The sequence below is a fragment of the Cololabis saira genome, chromosome 23 (assembly GCF_033807715.1).
Source record: "Cololabis saira isolate AMF1-May2022 chromosome 23, fColSai1.1, whole genome shotgun sequence".
In the NCBI taxonomy this organism is placed as follows: domain Eukaryota; kingdom Metazoa; phylum Chordata; class Actinopteri; order Beloniformes; family Belonidae; genus Cololabis; species Cololabis saira.
This window is the reverse complement of record NC_084609.1, coordinates 24897316-24915666: the sequence shown is the minus strand read 5'-3', so window position 1 is coordinate 24915666 and position 18351 is coordinate 24897316. Positions and strand designations below refer to the sequence as shown.

The following is an 18351-nucleotide window of genomic DNA, read 5'->3' as shown; positions in this document are numbered from 1 at the left end:
ATCAAATATCCTCATTTGCATAAATGCCCAAAAAGCTCAATTTTCTGCCTTTTTTTTTTTTTTAGGAAAAGTATTCTTTTATGTGCAACGTTTTCATTGAGTGTATCAAATGCAGATGAAGCTCGTTAGTAATCATGTTTTAAAAAAAAAAAAGTTTAATAAAACTCAGTTTAAACTTCATCCAGGTTTTAAATTGTTAAGGTCAAACACAATCCTGTTAAAAGCAAGACAACAAATTGAGACAAACACTTTCAAAGCATATTTACTTTTATTTTGCAAAGCAATTTAATCTTTTACACCAGGCATTCACTTTAATGCAACTTTAGAAAATAATAATAAAAAGGCCTCCCTCTATGTACATTAATTCACATATCAGAGCAAGGAAAGACTTTACAATTGCTTACTGTACATATAAACATATGTTACAGCGGCAGAGAGTCGAGGACACACATTTCCTTTAACAAAGTTAAATATAAACATTAAGTCGTGGTGCCTTTAGTGTGAAGGACCGAAGAACCCTTGATACTGTCTACAGTGAAAATGCATTATTTAATCCAGATGGGTGGAAATGAAATGTTTCACCAACATATTACAGTTCAGTTGAAGGTAAGTATTTAAATGTGTCTTTTGTGAAACTACACAACTGCAGATATTAAGTAAACGTGGTCTGATACTCTTAACTGTACACCCCAATTAAAATCCACACATCCCTTCAAAAACATTCCTCTTTCACGTCTTTAAAATCAGCAACTTAATCAAAACCTCACATCTTGAACACCCATCTGATATAGACGGAGACTTTTAATTTATATTAGGGCCAACTTAAACAGGTTTTTAATCCTTTATTCACCGACATGAAATTACAGATAATAGTGTTTGAACTGCAAAACCTTGTTACTTTAAAAAGCAGCACAAAGGAACTTGTGTCTTAGCTCAGCGGCTCCCCCTGTAGGCGTGGAGGCCACGCTGCCTTCAGCTACTCGTTTGCTCTCCTGCTCGCTCAGTTTCTTTAATCACCACTTGATTCTTGGAGTTGCCTCCGATGTGACGTCCACTGTAGCTCTCAACTCATTTTATCATTGTGTTGCCTAATGCTTTAAAACCATGAGTAATTGCTGCAAGAGACGAGGACGGGAGTGGCAAGTTACTTTCAGCGGTTTTTGCCAACAGTCGGGACGGGGGACGAGGAGACGGCGTTTACGAAAAGGAGCAAATATTCCTTCAAATGAACCTGCTTCAAAACTTCTTTGTGCTGCTTTGTGTATAAAAAACACAGACAGATTAAAACTCCTGGATATTTGCAGATGCGTTTTTGTTTTGCATCATTAGTCGTCATTTTAGCTGTTTGTTGTTAGCAAACACCCACACACTCAAAGACCATCAACTCTGTACGAATAAAATTCAGTTCTCCGAGCTACACAACAATAAGACTGAACACGCCAGAACTTTGGTTGTATAACAAGCCTTCATCATAAGTTTTACTTTGTGACTTTCAATGGCTCCTTTTAAAAAAATAACTCACTTTTTAAAAACGAGGGTTGAGATAAAATACAGTTGTTCTTTCGTAACAACTAACAGCTGACACTTAAACAGAGACGTCCAGTTTTCCTTCTTCATTAAACCATATTTCCAAAACTTTCTACAGACCATCGTTTCAACATTCAACACTTAAAATGCAAGTTTACAGTGGTTTATCAATATAAAGTTAATAAGTTGGTCAGTCCTCGGGTCATCAGGAGTGAACTGCAGCTCTTAGTCGATCTTAGCTGACTTGGACGAGACAACGCAACGTTTGGTCTCGTTTGGAAAAGCGTTGCTTGCAGCCGGTGTCGCTGATGACCTCGCACGCGAGCGCCACCCAGTTTAATGCACATTATCATGAACATGGAATGTTCAAATATCAGTGAAATGCGTCGCTATCCTCAGTTAACATTCAGACAAAGTCCACGTGTCAAAGCAAACATGAACATTAAAGTGAAAACCCTCAAGTCAAATGGCTTTCCAGTGATACACAGAGGTTAGAAGGAAACAAGACGCGCTCCTGCATCTCCACATTTCTACTTTCATAACCCAAAACACAAAAAAAGGCCCCTCACTCCACTACACAGCAACGATGTCTACATGGCTGTTCTGGTGGAGCATCCATGCATACAGAGTATACTGGGCAAAATAAAGGATGAGAACAGGGTCACAAGGCAGGAAACAAGCTTTTGGCATGGTGGAGCTTGTATCACATGGGACTCAAGGACAGCACGGGCATCTTTGTGGCGTTTTCTCCGCCCCCCTCATCAAAGCAGGCTTTGTACCGCTTCATGACGCCACAAATTTGGTCTTTGACTGGCTGGCTCCCCATGAATGTAAATTTGAGGACATCAGATTAGTGTTTGCGTCACCCAGCAGACGTGCTGCTGGGTGTCCTGGATTTGTTGTCGACGGGCCGACGTCCCAACTCACAGTTTACGCTCTGATACAGTATGCTGGCATTATTCAAAACACAAATGACCAACAACATCAGCCGAGAGGACTTCACATTATGACGGGTGTGAAAGCCGCCCTTCATACACACCGTTAGTGCACGTTTCCGGGTTAGAGGCGTCTGCTCGTGATCGGCTGTGGTCCGGTTAGTCTTTGCAGATAAAGACGCTGGGGACCTGTGGGAAAATTACTCTCATGTCTAGCTCCTCTCACAACCAGCCTGCAGAGGGCAGCCTGCAGTCACCACTTCAGGGGCAGGGCAGTGTGATGAGAAGATGAGGGGGTGGGCGATGGGCAGGGGGAGGGCTTTATTTGGGTAAGCTCAGGGCAGTCGCCTCTGGTTTCATCTTGAAGTACTGGTTGAAGCGCAGGACTGCATATCTGAGGGCAGAGTCACGGAGAAGGGCAAAGTCAGCAGAGTTACACGAGTACATGATGCAACTAAATAGCTGCCACAACCAAAATAGACCTAACGTACGTGCTAATGACATAATACCTAGGCAATACTTTTTTTACATTTATTTTAAGATGAAAACATACCCCAGGAAGTCAAAGCTGATGGTGGAGACTTTGGCCTGAATCAGAGCCCAGAGACCCCAGAAGAAATGAGATGCCTAGACATTTAAAAGGAAAAATAAATACAGAAAATGTCATTTCTAATTACTAAACACAGGTCACAAGCGTAGACGAATCCAGCAGGAAGCCCCATGGCAACGAATGGCTGACTCAAACACAATAGCTCCACTTGCCCATCCTCCACACTGCCCTCTTTTCCTCCAGGCAGCAAACAAAGCTGAGAGAGGCTCAAGGGAGAGCAAGTTACAGCAGCCACATCACTGGTACATCATAAACAGCCCTTATCATAACAGGTATGACTTCATGAGCCACGTCAATCTGAACTCGTGTCTTGTAACCTTTGCTCAGGCAGCATATGGCATGTATAGATAAACGAGTCCCTAGATGTACAGTCTTTAGTTTAATTAAAACTCAATTTTCAACAGCAATTTGGGAAAAAAAAAAAAGTTACAAAAGTAAAAAAAAATAACAATATTTGCCTTTGAAATTAATCCCTTTAAAAATATATTCCTCCCCCTCCACCTTATCCAGGTTAAGTGGCAAATTTGTTTTGCATCCAGTTTCCTAGCAACCACCATAGCCCTCAAGGTCCATAAAGACTTATTTAATCACTCTAGAGCCTGGATTTAAGCAGAGTGCAGGCTCAGAGTAAACCCACAAGGCAACAAAATGAACACTGCTCCGATGTTAATGAATAAAACATTTAAAAAAATAAATACAAATTAATTAATAGAATCATTTCAATGATCTCAACTGTATGAAGACTCCATCAAGTTTCAGTTTAGGGCGTATGGGCTCTGCATCACAGATCCAACTACCACATCTCTGATCAAGGTACATGAATGAAGTCATGACAACTAAAGTCACTGTTAATCTTAGGGTGCTTCACACCTGTCCCGTTTGGAGCAGTTGTTCTGGAACAGGGAACGTTTCCCCCTAAAGATCGGAACGTTTGGTATATGTGAACACAGCAATCGCGCTCTGAAACGGCACAAAACAAGCGAGATCGCCTAGGAGGTGGTCTCGGCCCGATTCCATTCTAAACCTGAAACGGTTCATTTTTTTTTTTTTATTTGTAGTGAGAACATGATCCACACAGCAACCGATACAACTCCATTCATTGTGTATGTGCTGCCGCAAGGAGAAGAGTCGGCGCAGCCTCCACCTCCTTCTCTCCTATTGGACGTGCCGAGATGTCGTCCCAGCGCGGCACGGTGAAATTAAAAAATGTTCAATTCGGGCAGGGTTTGCGCAGCACAAACCCTTTGGCCGGCGGCCTCTCGTCTGCCGCTGAGCTCCGCTCTGCGCCGAGCGCACATAAATGAATGGGTAAAGCCTGAATTATGGTTCCGCGTTAAATCGACCTACGCTGTAGGCTCTGCGTTGGTGTAATGCGGAACCATAAATATGCCTAAGCCGCGGTTTGGTCTGCGCTGAAAGGGGCGTGTTGTTTATCCTGGGGAGTGGAAGAGGAAACTCCTTCCACGTTCATTTGACCAATCAGAGAGCAGCTGGTTCGCGCATGACATTTGTTATCGTGTGGCGTGCGCATCTTTCAAGCCCTGTTTTGTGCGCACGCAAGCTTTATAAATGAGGCCCCAGCTCCGTAAAAGTGCACACATGCAAAGACTATGTAAACAAAGACTGTGTAAACAACAAAATAAGAAACAGGAAAAACATATATACACACACCACACACTATGAAAATGAGTGAATAATAATGCACAAGTTTGCACCTTTCCTCTTACAAATTCCATAGATATACACATGTATTTAAGAAGCTCAGACTAATAAAAATAAATGCTTACCAAGGCAAACTGATTGACTTGGACGTAGAGAGTCTCCACCTCTTCGTCAGTGACTGCATCGCCCTGGCCTTTGTGCTCCTTGTACGCCTCCAGATAGGAGCGAAGCCACTGCAGCTGGAAGTCTCGGGTCGGGTAGTGGCTGTAGTCCACTTCATTCAGACCTACAACATTTAAAAAGAACAGCTGAAGTTTTACACCACAAAGCCACAAGTGAATAGACATCCAACTCCTTTCCATTTGTGTATTTGTACATATTCTCACCAGCAAACTCGTTGAAATGATTCCCAATGTCATAGGCTTGATAATTGTAGCCAGCATACTCGTAGTCAATGAACTTTACGCTCCCTGGAAACAAAAGCACCATGGTTTAGACAAATACCAGAACCACAGCTGCTATGAAAATGTTATGTTTCCCTTTGATAACTCAAAATGTCAAGGCTCGTCATTTCATACCCTAACTTTCCCCATATCTGATTGGAGTAGCAGCCTAGTCAGCCAATTACAGGGGCAAAAAGAGTTTGTATTTTGAGGCACATAAAGTACAGAGAAAAAAAACAAACAAACACAGAGACCTGAGGACAAACATGCATATTCAAACTGGTCTTGAAGCCATCAACCGTGCTGGATTAACAACACCGTTGACATTACATAAACCCACAGATAACAGGCAGCTGGGATGCGTTAGGAGAAATTATGTAAGGAATTATGCAACTTGTACAAAAGTGCAGTGGGAAAATGGGCTGGGAAAATTTGTTTTAGGATACATGCATTTAATAATAATAATAAAAGAAAAGAACAAAGAAAACACAGAGGCAAAGTGGGAATGAGGTGAGAAAAAAAAAAAAAGGAATAAAAAGATGTTAAGGAGAGTTGATCAAAGTCTGGTGAGCAGCCAATGCAGCAACACATTTCATTTTTGCTTTTTTTTTTTTAAAGTTACATTTACTAAGGGGGAAAAAAAAGCAACGATGACAACAGAATCAGCGAGTGTAATGATTTTTGGAAAGTTTGGGAAGTTCGTAAACTTAAAACCATCTCAAAACCAGATGGTGGCTCCTAATCAGGTTTGTAGGAAACATTCATGGCAGCTGGATCTGAAAATATTAAATTTAACTGCGGGAGAATGAGCCATTTGTCCGTTTGTTCTTTTAAAATGTCAAGTTTGGAGTACTGCGGAAAGATCAAAGAATGTGTTGCTGACAGAGTGCATTTTTATACCACTGAAAGAGCGAGACGTCTGCGTTAACAGAGGGAAGTCAGTCATGAGGTGGTTGGCCACAAAATCCAAGCCCTTACTTTCAGAAGCCCACTGTTACAGATTTAAACAAACATTTTGATCGTTTCAAGAACAATGTATCCAATTTCTCCCTTTTTCCCCCCCCTCTCCTTTTGGCCTTTGCTAATTTCTTTCCCCTGACATGTGGAAAACTTGTTTGTGGTTGTTCTGGACTACAGAGAAAGACACTTTGAGGTGGGTTACCAGCCGGCGTGTGGGTCCTAGCGGGACACAACTGAACACCTCCGGGCAGTGGCTATAGCCCCCTGTGCAGCAGATGAAAAGGTTTGGGCAAACATCTTTCACACTTGCTCTCTCTCACTGACACATTTTGTCTTTTATCCATTCTCTCTCTCACACACAGTTTGGAAACATCAGGGCCTGCTGCCAGACTCCCATTCCCCCCGGCATTACCACCATCAGTCCCCTGCTTCCCCTCAACACACCCCTTCAGTGCTACCTCCCAATTGGTCTCTTACGGACCCAATCACATGAAGCCTCTGCTCCTTCTGCAAACAGAAAATCTTTGGGAGGCTTGCTGATCTCGGTGGAGTTGCATATTAGTCTGGTTATTACAATGATGGACTTATTCTAAAACATGTTAGTTCATTAAAAGTGGAAGGATTACTAAACTGGCCTTTAGTGGTGGCCACGGGACAAGAAAATGAATTTATGTGTCATTTCTGGGGAAAAACTCTGGGATTTAAGTTTTTTTTCCACTTAGGGAAGTGGCGGGTTAGGTTCATTTGCTGTTACTACTTGGCAGACAGTTAGAAAGCAGCAGCTACAGCTGAACACTGACCGGAATGATCATGAGCTTATCACTTTCTTTCAGGCCAACTAAGAAGCTTATGAGTGTTTTAAAACAACCTCAGTGTGATGAAGAGTATAATAATTATGGGTTGGCGCTGAAGTTCTTTTTTTATTTAAAAGTGTATTCCACTATTCTTGTCATGAGTTGAATAACTTATAATTGTCTCATAACATTGTAAATACAACAATGGAACTAGAAACCTGACCTTTGATCAAAAATCGCATGCAGTACTGACAACTTTAGTCCGTTTCATCTTGATTAAAGAAGCCTGAGACATGTTTCTGCAAACTTATGGAACATGCATTGAACTCGTGCACATAGATTGCAACAGTTATAAAACATCTGCAGTCCAGGATAAATTCCATTCGTCACAACTGTTTGTGCAGGAATTTAAAGTGGTTCAGTCCTGGCTGTTGGTCACAGATCTACAAGATGTTTGATGTTGTCGTTATAAATCCAAATGTCAAGATTCATCAGGCGAGTAATAACATTTCCAGCAATCTACAGTTATCCAAAAAGGAAAAGGAAAAAAGTGCTTTGGAAAATAACTTTATCCATGTTTTTACAGAAGCATGTTTCAGCTTGCAGGGAGAGTTCAGGTTGATGTTTCTCAACATTATCTAAATCATTCCTAGGAACAGACGTAAAAATATATACAAGTTGGACAGTGTAGTTCTTTTCAACCATCCACCTGCAATCTTATGTTGCGCAGACAAACAGTCAAATGTATGCACAGACTGTCATCAAGACTATAAAATTACTATAAACCATATCTATAAAGTTTAGCAAATGTTATTGAAAAGAGTAAAGAACGGTGGATTGGTTGGAAACCATTTCTGGTTCACTTAGGCTTATAATAAATCCTGGAAATAACAAATCCTGGAAATAACAAATCCTGGAAATAATTCAAGTCTATAGGTACAGAGGAATACAGTTCAGTTAGGACTGTGCTGGTTTTGATCTTGTCACAGGGTATGTTGCAAAAGATCTTTTTAAATACAGTAACGTCACATCCTACCTCATTAGTGAATTCTAATCAGATACTACAAAATTAATCTCATAGAAAGATAACTCAAAGCGTCATCATTTAGTTCAGGGTTGGTACTAAAAAAGGTACACACAGTTAAAAGAAAAAAAACAATCAGTTGCTAGGTGCCTAGCATTGCAAGTAGCTTGACAAAAAGATGTGAGATGGAAAACTGGCTGCTGAGTTAGAGGATTATAGGAGGGTACGTGGCTCCTACTGCTGCCATGAACTTATCCCGATTAGCTTGAGCAGCGGGCAGACTATGCGAGGGCCCTCAGAGCCGCCTGTGCGTGAGGTTTGTCTCTCCGTTCCCTCCCCAGGGGGCAGGGTGGCGCAGGGCAGCCACAGCCTCCGCTGTCATTCCTAGGGGAGAAAGGCTAGACACAAGGAGCTGTGAAAACGGCCTCGCCCCTCGTCTCAAAGTGACGAGGGGGCTGACAGCTCATATACCCTCCCTTAAACACCTCCACCCCCCTCCCAATTACACACAATTGTTAATTCTTTAACCCATTTACTCTTTTTGAAAAGGCAATGACTAGAACTAGTTTCACTGACTGGCCACATGGGGCGATATAACAGACAGTTGCTCAGTGTAAAAGTAAAACCACCAACCTACCTGAGCACATTAACACCGTGAAAAGGCAAGAAGGGGTAACAGCAGAATGTTACCCTTTAAAAATAAAACCTTATGTGGAATGATGCAGTGACATTGATCTGAATGATAGCATTTAAAATTTTAGCACAGAATTAGAACAGATCAGACAGATTTTTGAGATAAAAGAATTAAAATTAGTAAGTTCCAAGTAAGTCCCAAGTCAGTTTTGAGCAAAGAAATCCAAATTTATGAAAGGGTGGTAGTCTTTATACAACATAGGAATTATAAACTCAAGTCTTGACAACACAACTGGATTTTCCCATCCAACTGTTCCACTTCTACACTTGCAGCCCAATGCAAAGATAGATGAGTGAAGCATGTGAGGCATCTAGTTAATGCAATCCTTCCAACAAGTGCATGTACTAATGCAAATCACATCATATTACAACTCAGTCACTGACTGCATTTCTAGCAGTTTATACTCACCTTCCCTCTGGTTAAAGATGATGTTTTTGCACAAGAGGTCATTGTGGCAGAGAACTACAGGAGAGCCCAGCAAAGACAAGTTCTGCTGGAGCCACAGCAATTCATTTCGGAGGTGTCGCAGGTTGGGAACCTGCTTACTCAACCTGAAGAGGCAGAAAGTCACATGCATGCATTGAAGGGTATGAAGAAAAATTTTGGTATATAATGGTGGATTTGATACAGTTGACCAAACACACAAAACAAATGATATCTCTACAGACCGGAGACTTGGCCAAAACGTTTAAACAGCAATTCTAAAACTGTCAGATGCAATTTTGCAGGTTTGTCAACATTAGTCACCCATCATGGAAATAAATATACTGAGCCACAGTGTGTTGTGGATTCATATCCGAGGCCAAGAAACATGAAGGCAGTTGTTATTTGCAATGCAATTGAGACCAGATGGCCAAAATATGCAAGTGCACTATAATATTAAATAATTGTTTCATTTGGATTTGAAGCAGTTAAACTAAGACAATTATTTTCTTGATTTATCCTACGAGAATGCTACAGCCCTAAAGCAACCGAGGGAAGATGATAAAAAGAAGCCTAAATGCATTTCCTCAGATATGAGACACATTAACAAGTGGTACTTGTGCGCTATGCTACTGGACTTTTCTTAAACCCAAGCTTACTCACATAACAGCAATTTGAGATCCCCTAGTTCCTCGCTGAGGAAACTGCAGTTAACATGTGACACATTTGTATTGGTACAGCTTTTATTGACAAAGAGATAAGAAAAAATAAACTACAACTATTATGAAAACCATCCACATCTATTCAAAGCAGTTTAGTTTGATCAGGCTTATGTTTAAAAAACACCTGTTGCATTATAGATTATAAAAACACTGTACTTGGTCTCATTATTTCAGTTTAAAAGACTAGGAAAACCCAGTTAACGAGCAACATCTAATGTTCTACCAGGTCTTTACTACCTGGTGTATTTATACAACCTCACCTGCCACTTTCAGGGTCCTTGAAGTACTGGGAGATGAGTGCAAAGTACTTGCCCAGCTTCAGCCACAAGTCAGACTGGGGTACCCAGCCATTATGGGCATGGATGGCGTGATATTTGGCCAGCTGCCTGGCAATGAGTCTGCAGGCACAAAGCAGAAACGAGAACATTTATGTAAGAGTACCAAAAAGGAACACATCAGAAAGGGGCTCCTTTGAAATAATCTGTTGATTTTTTTTTTTCCCTCACCTTTTTATAAATTAGATAAAAAGCTTATTTAGAGAGAACATTTTTTTTTTTACAGTTAATACAAATACTGGGTGTTTTTTGTTTAACTGGTTAAAAATTTGAGAATCACGTATTGCAAAACAAAATTTCTTAATCAGTGAATCTGTAATGTATTTAAGTAGAGCCATGAAGCGGTCGTACATCATGCAATTTTTTTTTTTTTTTAAAGATTTTGTGGCTCTAGTGGCCTTTATTCAAAGTGTAGACAGGAAGGGGGTAGAGAAAGAGAATGAGGACTACGTGCAGCAAACGGCCACAGACCGGGACTCAAACCTGCGACCGCTGCAGGAGGACTGTAGCCTCAGTGCATGGGCCGCTTGCTTTAACCCACTGTGCCACTCAGAATCATGTATTTTTGAAGATAAAAAAAAAAAAAAAAACCCCACACACACAATCTGTGACCCTCATGCTTTAAGTTGTGTTTTAACCATTTCAGTTTATGCAAATAAAACAGACACCATTTCATGACAAAGAAAAGATGAAAGAAAAATGAGGTCTCTTGTTTTTCAGCTTGGTGGAGTTTACCTGAAAACAGGTTGGCTGCGAATGTCCTCGGGCTCCAGGGCAGTCCCTTGCAGAAACTCGTAGCAGAGGCCATTGTTGAAGGTGCAGTAGAGGCGTGGAGCGCAGCGATGTGCATGTAGCACTCTGAAACTCTTCACCTCATTTTCCCGGTCAACCAACAGTTCCGTTTTGTTGCCATAAATTCGGACCAAGACCACATCCTGCATGACGGGACCCACGTAGCAGCCAAGTAGCTTATTGGTTATTCCGTCAGTGAAAAGCTGCAGAGATGGAGACAAGAGGAGAGCAGATGAATCAACGACTTAAAAAATGAATAAATAAATAACTAAAATCAGCACAAAACCCCGATGGCAATGTTATTCAACCTTACGTGGCGCCTGGGGTTGAGTGTGGGATTATGGACGTGATCTCCAGTTTTGAGTGTTACATTAACTAAGAGGAGTCAAAACATCCATAAACTGGCAAACATCCATAAAGGAAAGAGGATTGAAAGCGGTGACAATGTTGGCCTTTGTCTGTCTGGTTTAAACTCAACCATCTAAACACTAAAGCTGGGGACAGGTTAGGGTGGGCTGACAACATACCAGCCCCAATTGTTTGCCGTCTGGGATTGACTGGGAATGACAAGACTGTGAGGAATTTTATTTTGCATCAGGACTCAATGGGCGGCATGTGCTGAGCTTCCACTTTGTCTCGTCAGTGAATATACGCAAGAGCACGAGGCATGTGACCAGAGGTGATCCTGGCTGTGTTTACAAGAGCCAGACGCTCATAGGGTTGGTAAAGAGGAAAACATTACCGTGTATAGGCTGTAATGTTATGGCCATGTTGAAATGTAGTTTTGAGTTATAGCTTCAATTCAGCAGATTTGGTATTGGCCATAAAACACACAAGATTTGTGTAATTTATGCCTAATATGATTAAAGCTGTAAGTAGAAAGCAGAGATCCATCTTTGTAGCCCTCACTCACTTTAAAAGTTTTCACTGCATCTTTTTTTTTTCCTCCAAACTTAGGATCTCTTCTCTGCCCTTACATCATGCATGAAAAATGAGAAACCTTCTGAAACTGTGGTCTTCGTGCAATTGGTTTTACACCACAGCAGGGAGGAGTATTTCATACAGCTGATGTTCATGCTGTACTCTTAATGTGGAAGCCAGAAGGAAAATCTACACAAATCACACTCTGCACAGCTGGTGTCAAGACTTTAAAGTTAATTACAAGTATCCCAGCATGGATTTCCACCTGCTCCATCTTGGGACTGAACACACCTGTTCAAACACTTGTACCCGTTGTAGTGTTTTGCTGCCACTTTGCATCCACCTCAAAAAAAATAAAATAAAATGTAGGCTGATCTTTTCTGAGGTGGTTTCCGCTGTTGGTCTTTTACCTATATTTGTATAGTTTTCTTTTCACAAGACATTTGTAGAAGAGATGCCCTAAGCCTGTGGGTGGTGAAGACCACAGCTCAGACTTTAGCGTGACAAGCTACCAGCCAAAGGCCTGTCTCCCCATCACTGTGTCTGAAGCCGCGTGGTTGTCAGGGAGCGGCAACTATAACTCGTCTGGCCGCAGTGCCACGACGGAGTGACCCGCAAACGTTCAGACCCGGACAAGGGTCAGGTGCAGGCTCCGACAACGTGAACGCCTTCAGATCGACTCAGAGGCGAAGGAAAAGTATAAAGCTTCTGAACAGCAGCTGGACATCCTTTATACTTTTCCATTACACTTTTATGCAAAAGAAAATCAAATCTGTAAAAGTTCGATTTAAAAAAAAAAAAAAAAAAGGGTAGTGCTGCAGGGGGTCGGCGTTTCCACATAGCAGTGTTTATCGAATAAGCGCTAGTGTCATTACTCCGTATCTCGTCCTGCGAGACTTCTCTTCAAAACAATTAAAAAGAAAATCTCAACATTGAAGAAAATTGACTAAAATATCTTTAGTCTTTGACAAAAATCCATGTGACTGTCGCTACTGCTCTTGAGAAAGAAGCCAGATGATGAAGCAAGCACATATCAAAATTAATATTCAGAGGCAAAGCCCTTGTGTAATGTTTGATAATTAAATAGTGTTATAGCACAACCAAATCATTAATGAGACCAAAGGTCTGGAAACTAGACTTTTTATTACGTTAGATTGACCGGCTACGTCACATCCAGCGCTGCCGGAGATGTGGAAATTCACAAAAAGCTTTTTCCATTACAATTGAGAACAAACGGTTTATCGAATTGCTGGAAACAGCACCTCCTGGAAGCAAAAAGGTTTATTTGATGTTTTGTTTTTTTCTGAGGATTTCTTTTTCAATATTTGGTTTTGTGCAAATCTTAGGGGTAATGAAAACACGCCTAGAGAGAGCGCGCTGCTCATTGCCAGGGCCACCATGGAACACAACCATCCAGCTGTTAACAAATCCAAGAAACACTTATCAGCCCAGGACAAAACAACCACACAAGAGGTTGTGTTTGTGTGTCTGTGTTTCCTTGTTGAATGACCAAAGTGTACATGTCGTACAAGTTGGTTTCACATTGGTGTGTCTGAGTGGGAAACAACCGACCAGCTTAGTTTTCTGGTGGTGAGAAGTTATTCTAGTGTTTTACCGTCTTCTCTCAACCTTTTCCTATTAACCCACGCAGGCACTCTGAGCTTTGCCATAAGGCCCCACATTTCCTTGGTTCTTGCTGGGTATGATGAAATCTCAGCCACTATTTTGAGTCACACAAGACTCCATCCACCATTTTTACCAGTCACACAATGTGTGAAAATGCCATCACAAACACAAATAGACTGGTGTTTGTCTTCCATATTTGGTTATTTGCATATGTTATTCCAAGTATTGGCTTCACCATTGTAATACTTGTACAGATAAATTCTGATTGATTTTATGCGAGAAGTTGTTTGTGGTTATTTTACACATGCTTGTAACATTTGATGATTGCAAAGGCCTTTGCTCAGACTCTTTCCTCCTCGTTACTCTATAGCTCCACCCCTGGTCGGCACGCATAGAACAAGTTATTTAAAAAGCGATTGTGCAGTTTATCAATCATTTCCTGATATTCAGGTGGTGCCCCCCGTTTTTATATTTTCGTTATTAATAACAATGGGGGGTGATAGTCTAGTGGCTACAGAGGTGGTCTGGAGGGCCCAGGTTCAAGCCCCGGGATGGAAACCAAGATGAACCACCTGGGGCCCCTGAGCAAGGCCTTAACCCTAATTGCTCCATGGTGTGTGTGTCTCAGATGTAAGTCACTTTGGATAAAAGTTAAGACAGTAGTAGTAAAAGACAGTAGTAACAATCCATTAATAACTACACAAAGCCTCCCTTTTGTTGCACAACAGCACTTATCAAATTTCTATGGCCATACAAGGCGTGGGGGTCGTGAATGCATTTTGGACACTAAATTAAAAATTAAATTACATTTTTCCCTTAGTAATCCCTACAGTGGGGAAATGTTATTGTCTGCATTTAACCCATTTCTAGTCTAGTCAAACAGGGTCTGCCATGCAATGGCACGGAGCCCCGGGAGCAGTAAGGGTTAAAGGGCCTTGCAATGGACAACACTGCCACTCATGAAACAAGCATCATGTTAAAATCTTTCCAGGTTGACAAACAAATTACTGCTGTCTGGATTTAGCATTTGATATAGTTCTCATTGCCGTCAAATGCAAAATTTGCCTATTTTGCTGTTTGCAAACAGCCAACAGCATAAAAAAAAAAAAAGACAAAAAAGAAGAATTCAGCAAAAGAATAAAGAGAGTAGAAACATGTACAAAATGTATGCTACTTGCATTAAAACAAAACAAACATTTACTACGGTTGTAGCGATTGAGATTTAAAGAAGGTCCCTTACCGGACCTGTACAATGTGGTAATTTGCCAACAAGACCTGAACCGGCGGGCTGATCCATCTATCGTTCTTTCTTGTAATCCCCAACTTCATCAAATGTACTTGAAGCAAAATGTCTCTGGTCCAAAACGCTTAAATGATTTTATGGTCACATGTTTACATTCACATGAGTGGTGAACACAATTTAAAAATCCTGATTAACAGAGACCAACCCCCCCATAGGTTCCTGTTGGCCAACCTGAGTACCTCTCCTATTACACAGCCATTTTTCCACCTATAAACCCCGTGTTTTCTTTCCAGAAATTAGAAAAAATTCCTCCCAAAAAAGAGCCAGAGTCAAAACAGTGTTGGCCAAAACTTAACTAAATTTTGTAGATGAGCAGCTCATAACAGTTGCTAAAAATATTGAACTGATCATTTGGAGCTGGACAGCTTCACAGATCAGAAATACAACTTACAATCCGGTCAATCAGCTTTATGATGGATATTTGGATGCCCGATGTACTCAAATATCTGGCTGCACTTCCAAGTATATCTCTTTTGCTCATATTCTTTGATTTTTTTAAATGAGCTTAGAGTGTGTGTGTATGTATGTATATTGTGTGTATGCACGCCAGCACGCTCGCACGTTTTGGGTATCAGGAGAGTGGCTGCGTCCGAAATTGCATACTTCCACCCTAATGAGTATGCAAGATTTTTTTTTTAGTACGTCCGAAACATTAGTACGTACTCAATAGTATGCTCTATCCATACTCATTCCAGAGAAATGTATTAGTGTGGATTGATGGACACTAGCCGAGCAGAAACTTCCCACAATGCAATGCAGCGGTGTTTAGTTGATAAGTGATACGTATATGTCATAAGTATAATATTGGTATATAATAATATTATATAATGTCATCTTGTTTGGGCCAGGATAAACGGGAAATAGCAGAGCGGTGCTGCTACTGCTGCTGTGACACGTCACTTCGTCCCAACGGCAGGAAGTGACGTGTGCGCTCTGAATAGTACGTTCAAATTAATGCATACTACTGATATTTACTCAAAAGTGTGCCGAACTTAAGTATACTTTTTAGTATATACTGTTTAGTATGGCATTTTGGACGCACGAGTATCTATTCCGTAGTTCCTACAGATGTATAAAGAAAAATCATAGATATGGAATCGTCACATATTTATAAACTAAAGTACGCGTCCCGTATTGAGCTGAAAAGGGACGCACTTTGTCCCGTATTACTGTGAGAGTCAGAAAATGGCATTGAGTTCATAAGTTATTTTTTTCTGTTTTACTACAACTGTAGCCTACAGTCATGGCCTTTGAGGCACAAATACGTTTACAAGTTTTATACAGACTTTCTGCTTGCACTTTTGTTATTGCACTAAAATTGTGCGCTATTACAGAATGGATGTTCTGCTTTCTTTCTATTGTTTTATATTAATTTATACAATTTTAAGTTAAGCAGGACAGGTTTCTGTTCAAGAAAGACACTTATTTTATTCAGTTAATTTTGTATTAAAGTGAATTGCTGGATAATTTGTTTTCCATGTGTTCATGGCATTCAAAAATATGCATCTAATTCGATTCAGGTTGGAGTCAAATAGTTTCTCTCACCAAAAAAAGCGGCTAAAAAAAAAAAAAATTCACCACGCCAGGAAAGGTGAAGGCAATCGGGATGGCCGGCCCTGCCGATGAGGTGTCCCTTATTTATTTTTCAGGGAGTTGGCCAGCCTAGCTGCAGGTGACCAGGTAATGGTCCCAGCTGACTACCATACTCTGCACCTGAGTCCAATTACTGTATTCACACCACAAACAAACTATATATAAATAATAATAAACACAAACCCAAGCTTGTCTAAAGAGGAAGGAAGTCTGCAGGTGGGAAAGCACCTACATAATGCTCAGTCATCCGTGTAAACCTTCCCACTCTAATCCGTGTCATTTGCTCTGGGGTGGGTGTAATAACACCCCCTTGTGCTCAAACCACACTTGTTCTAAGCAGTTTTCGGCTCAGGTTGCCATGGCGATGCCCCACTGAGAGGTTAACCTGCTTTACAGGACAGTAACAGCTCTTGCCAGGCCTGGTTGATCAAACAGAAGTGAAACTAGTTTCCTGAATCCAGTTAAATGCTGCATCGTCATGCTGCGAGCCTCTCTGGCTGGTGGAGCCGTGAGAAATGTGGCATGACTTCTGGCTGACAGACCAGCACAAGTATGGGATTAATCTCTGATGGCTACCTAAATGTGCTCCTGGAGTTTCCAATCATTAAAGTCTCTTAATTGCATTGCCCCCTCATTCCTGAAATAGACAAGTTTATAACCGCCCCCCGTCCTGCAACTTCACATACAGCAAGTCTTTAAGCGGCCATTTTATATGAAAAAATGAGGCAGGTTCTCAGATGAATGGCCTTGTCTGGGTTTGCAGGATTAACAAGTGACCGAGATACAAAGTGACGCAGATGCAGTTTGCAAGGACAAAACCTTAACCCTCAGAGGCCCTAATGCCCTATTGCCCTCCACTACTGGGAAATAATAACAAAAACATAAAAATAATAAACATTTACTGCCCTTTTGTATATGTTTTCCAGTGTAGAAGGCATTAGTTTAGCGTTTTATTGCTGAAGTGACACAGATAAAAAGCTCGCACCCACCGAGCCTCTTAAAATGGGACACACTGTTATCTAAAGGCTGATTTATGGTACCGCGTTAGAGCCTACGGCGTAGGGTACGCGGCGACGCGCAACGTACGGTGTGCGTCGCCGCGTACCCTACGCCGTAGGTTCTGCGTCGGTCTGCGCCTCTACGCAGCGGCAGCTTATACGAACGTCATCCTGGTTGAGAAGAAGAGTGAATAAACATTCAAACATCTCAAATGGAGCAGGATATTGGTCGTGAGTTAACACGGTACCTTGATTTTGACCTCGGACGGCTTCCAGCCCGGCCGCAGCGCCTTCATGAGCCGCAGCGCGCCGGCTCTGCAGTCGCTCTCGTCCACCGACACGTCTATTTTGGGCACGAGAGGAGCCTCGTCTGGGACGTGAATGTAACTGGCCATGGTGGAGACGGTGACTCTGGAAAGTGTCTTTTTCTTAAGTAAAGTGACTTCGCTTGTAGTCGACGACAAAAGTACGTCAGTGTGGAGATAAACGAGGAGCGGCGGGTATTTAAGGCGGCGACGCCTCTCACTAGCCCCGCCCACCCGAGACCTGCACGGCGACTGACTCATCGGGAGCGTTTGTTAATATTTACAGCGTGCCCCGGCGGCGGGGCTTACTGGTCGGAAATATATCTTTGAAGCGTACAAACGTCCTCTGTCTGTTTAATTCATTCCTTTCTACTTACGAATAAATTATGTCCATAGTTAAAACATAAATAACTATAGAGGATATATATAAATCGAAGATTCTTTACATAATTCAGATGTTCTCGGTCACTACACACAAACGTACTGTTATTGCAGACGAGAGTCACGTTATCGTTACGTCATATCCGTAATGTATGAATGAAGTTTGTGTCACGCCTGGTCGTTGCGGACTGTGCGTCTCTCCCAGGATGATATGCAAAAGGTTGATCTCAGTTCGTTTTTTATGCACGAATTATAAAATAATAAGCCCCCGCCAGCCAGCCTGGTAAATGTCCCCTTCACCAT

At 41.6% G+C, this 18351-nt stretch overlaps 1 protein-coding gene across 1 annotated transcript; it reads right to left on the bottom strand.

The window, feature by feature from the left end:
• Positions 1-249: 249 nt before the first annotated feature.
• Positions 250-17858, bottom strand: etnk1 (ethanolamine kinase 1). The gene is made up of 8 exons (XM_061714887.1): positions 17611-17858; positions 10865-11124; positions 10055-10192; positions 9058-9200; positions 5121-5204; positions 4860-5020; positions 3016-3089; positions 250-2856 (listed from the first exon to the last, which is right to left on the bottom strand). The coding sequence occupies exons 1-8, from the start codon at positions 17755-17757 to the stop codon at positions 2784-2786; spliced, it is 1080 nt and encodes a 359-aa protein (XP_061570871.1). The 5' UTR covers positions 17758-17858; the 3' UTR covers positions 250-2783.
• Positions 17859-18351: the final 493 nt, after the last annotated feature.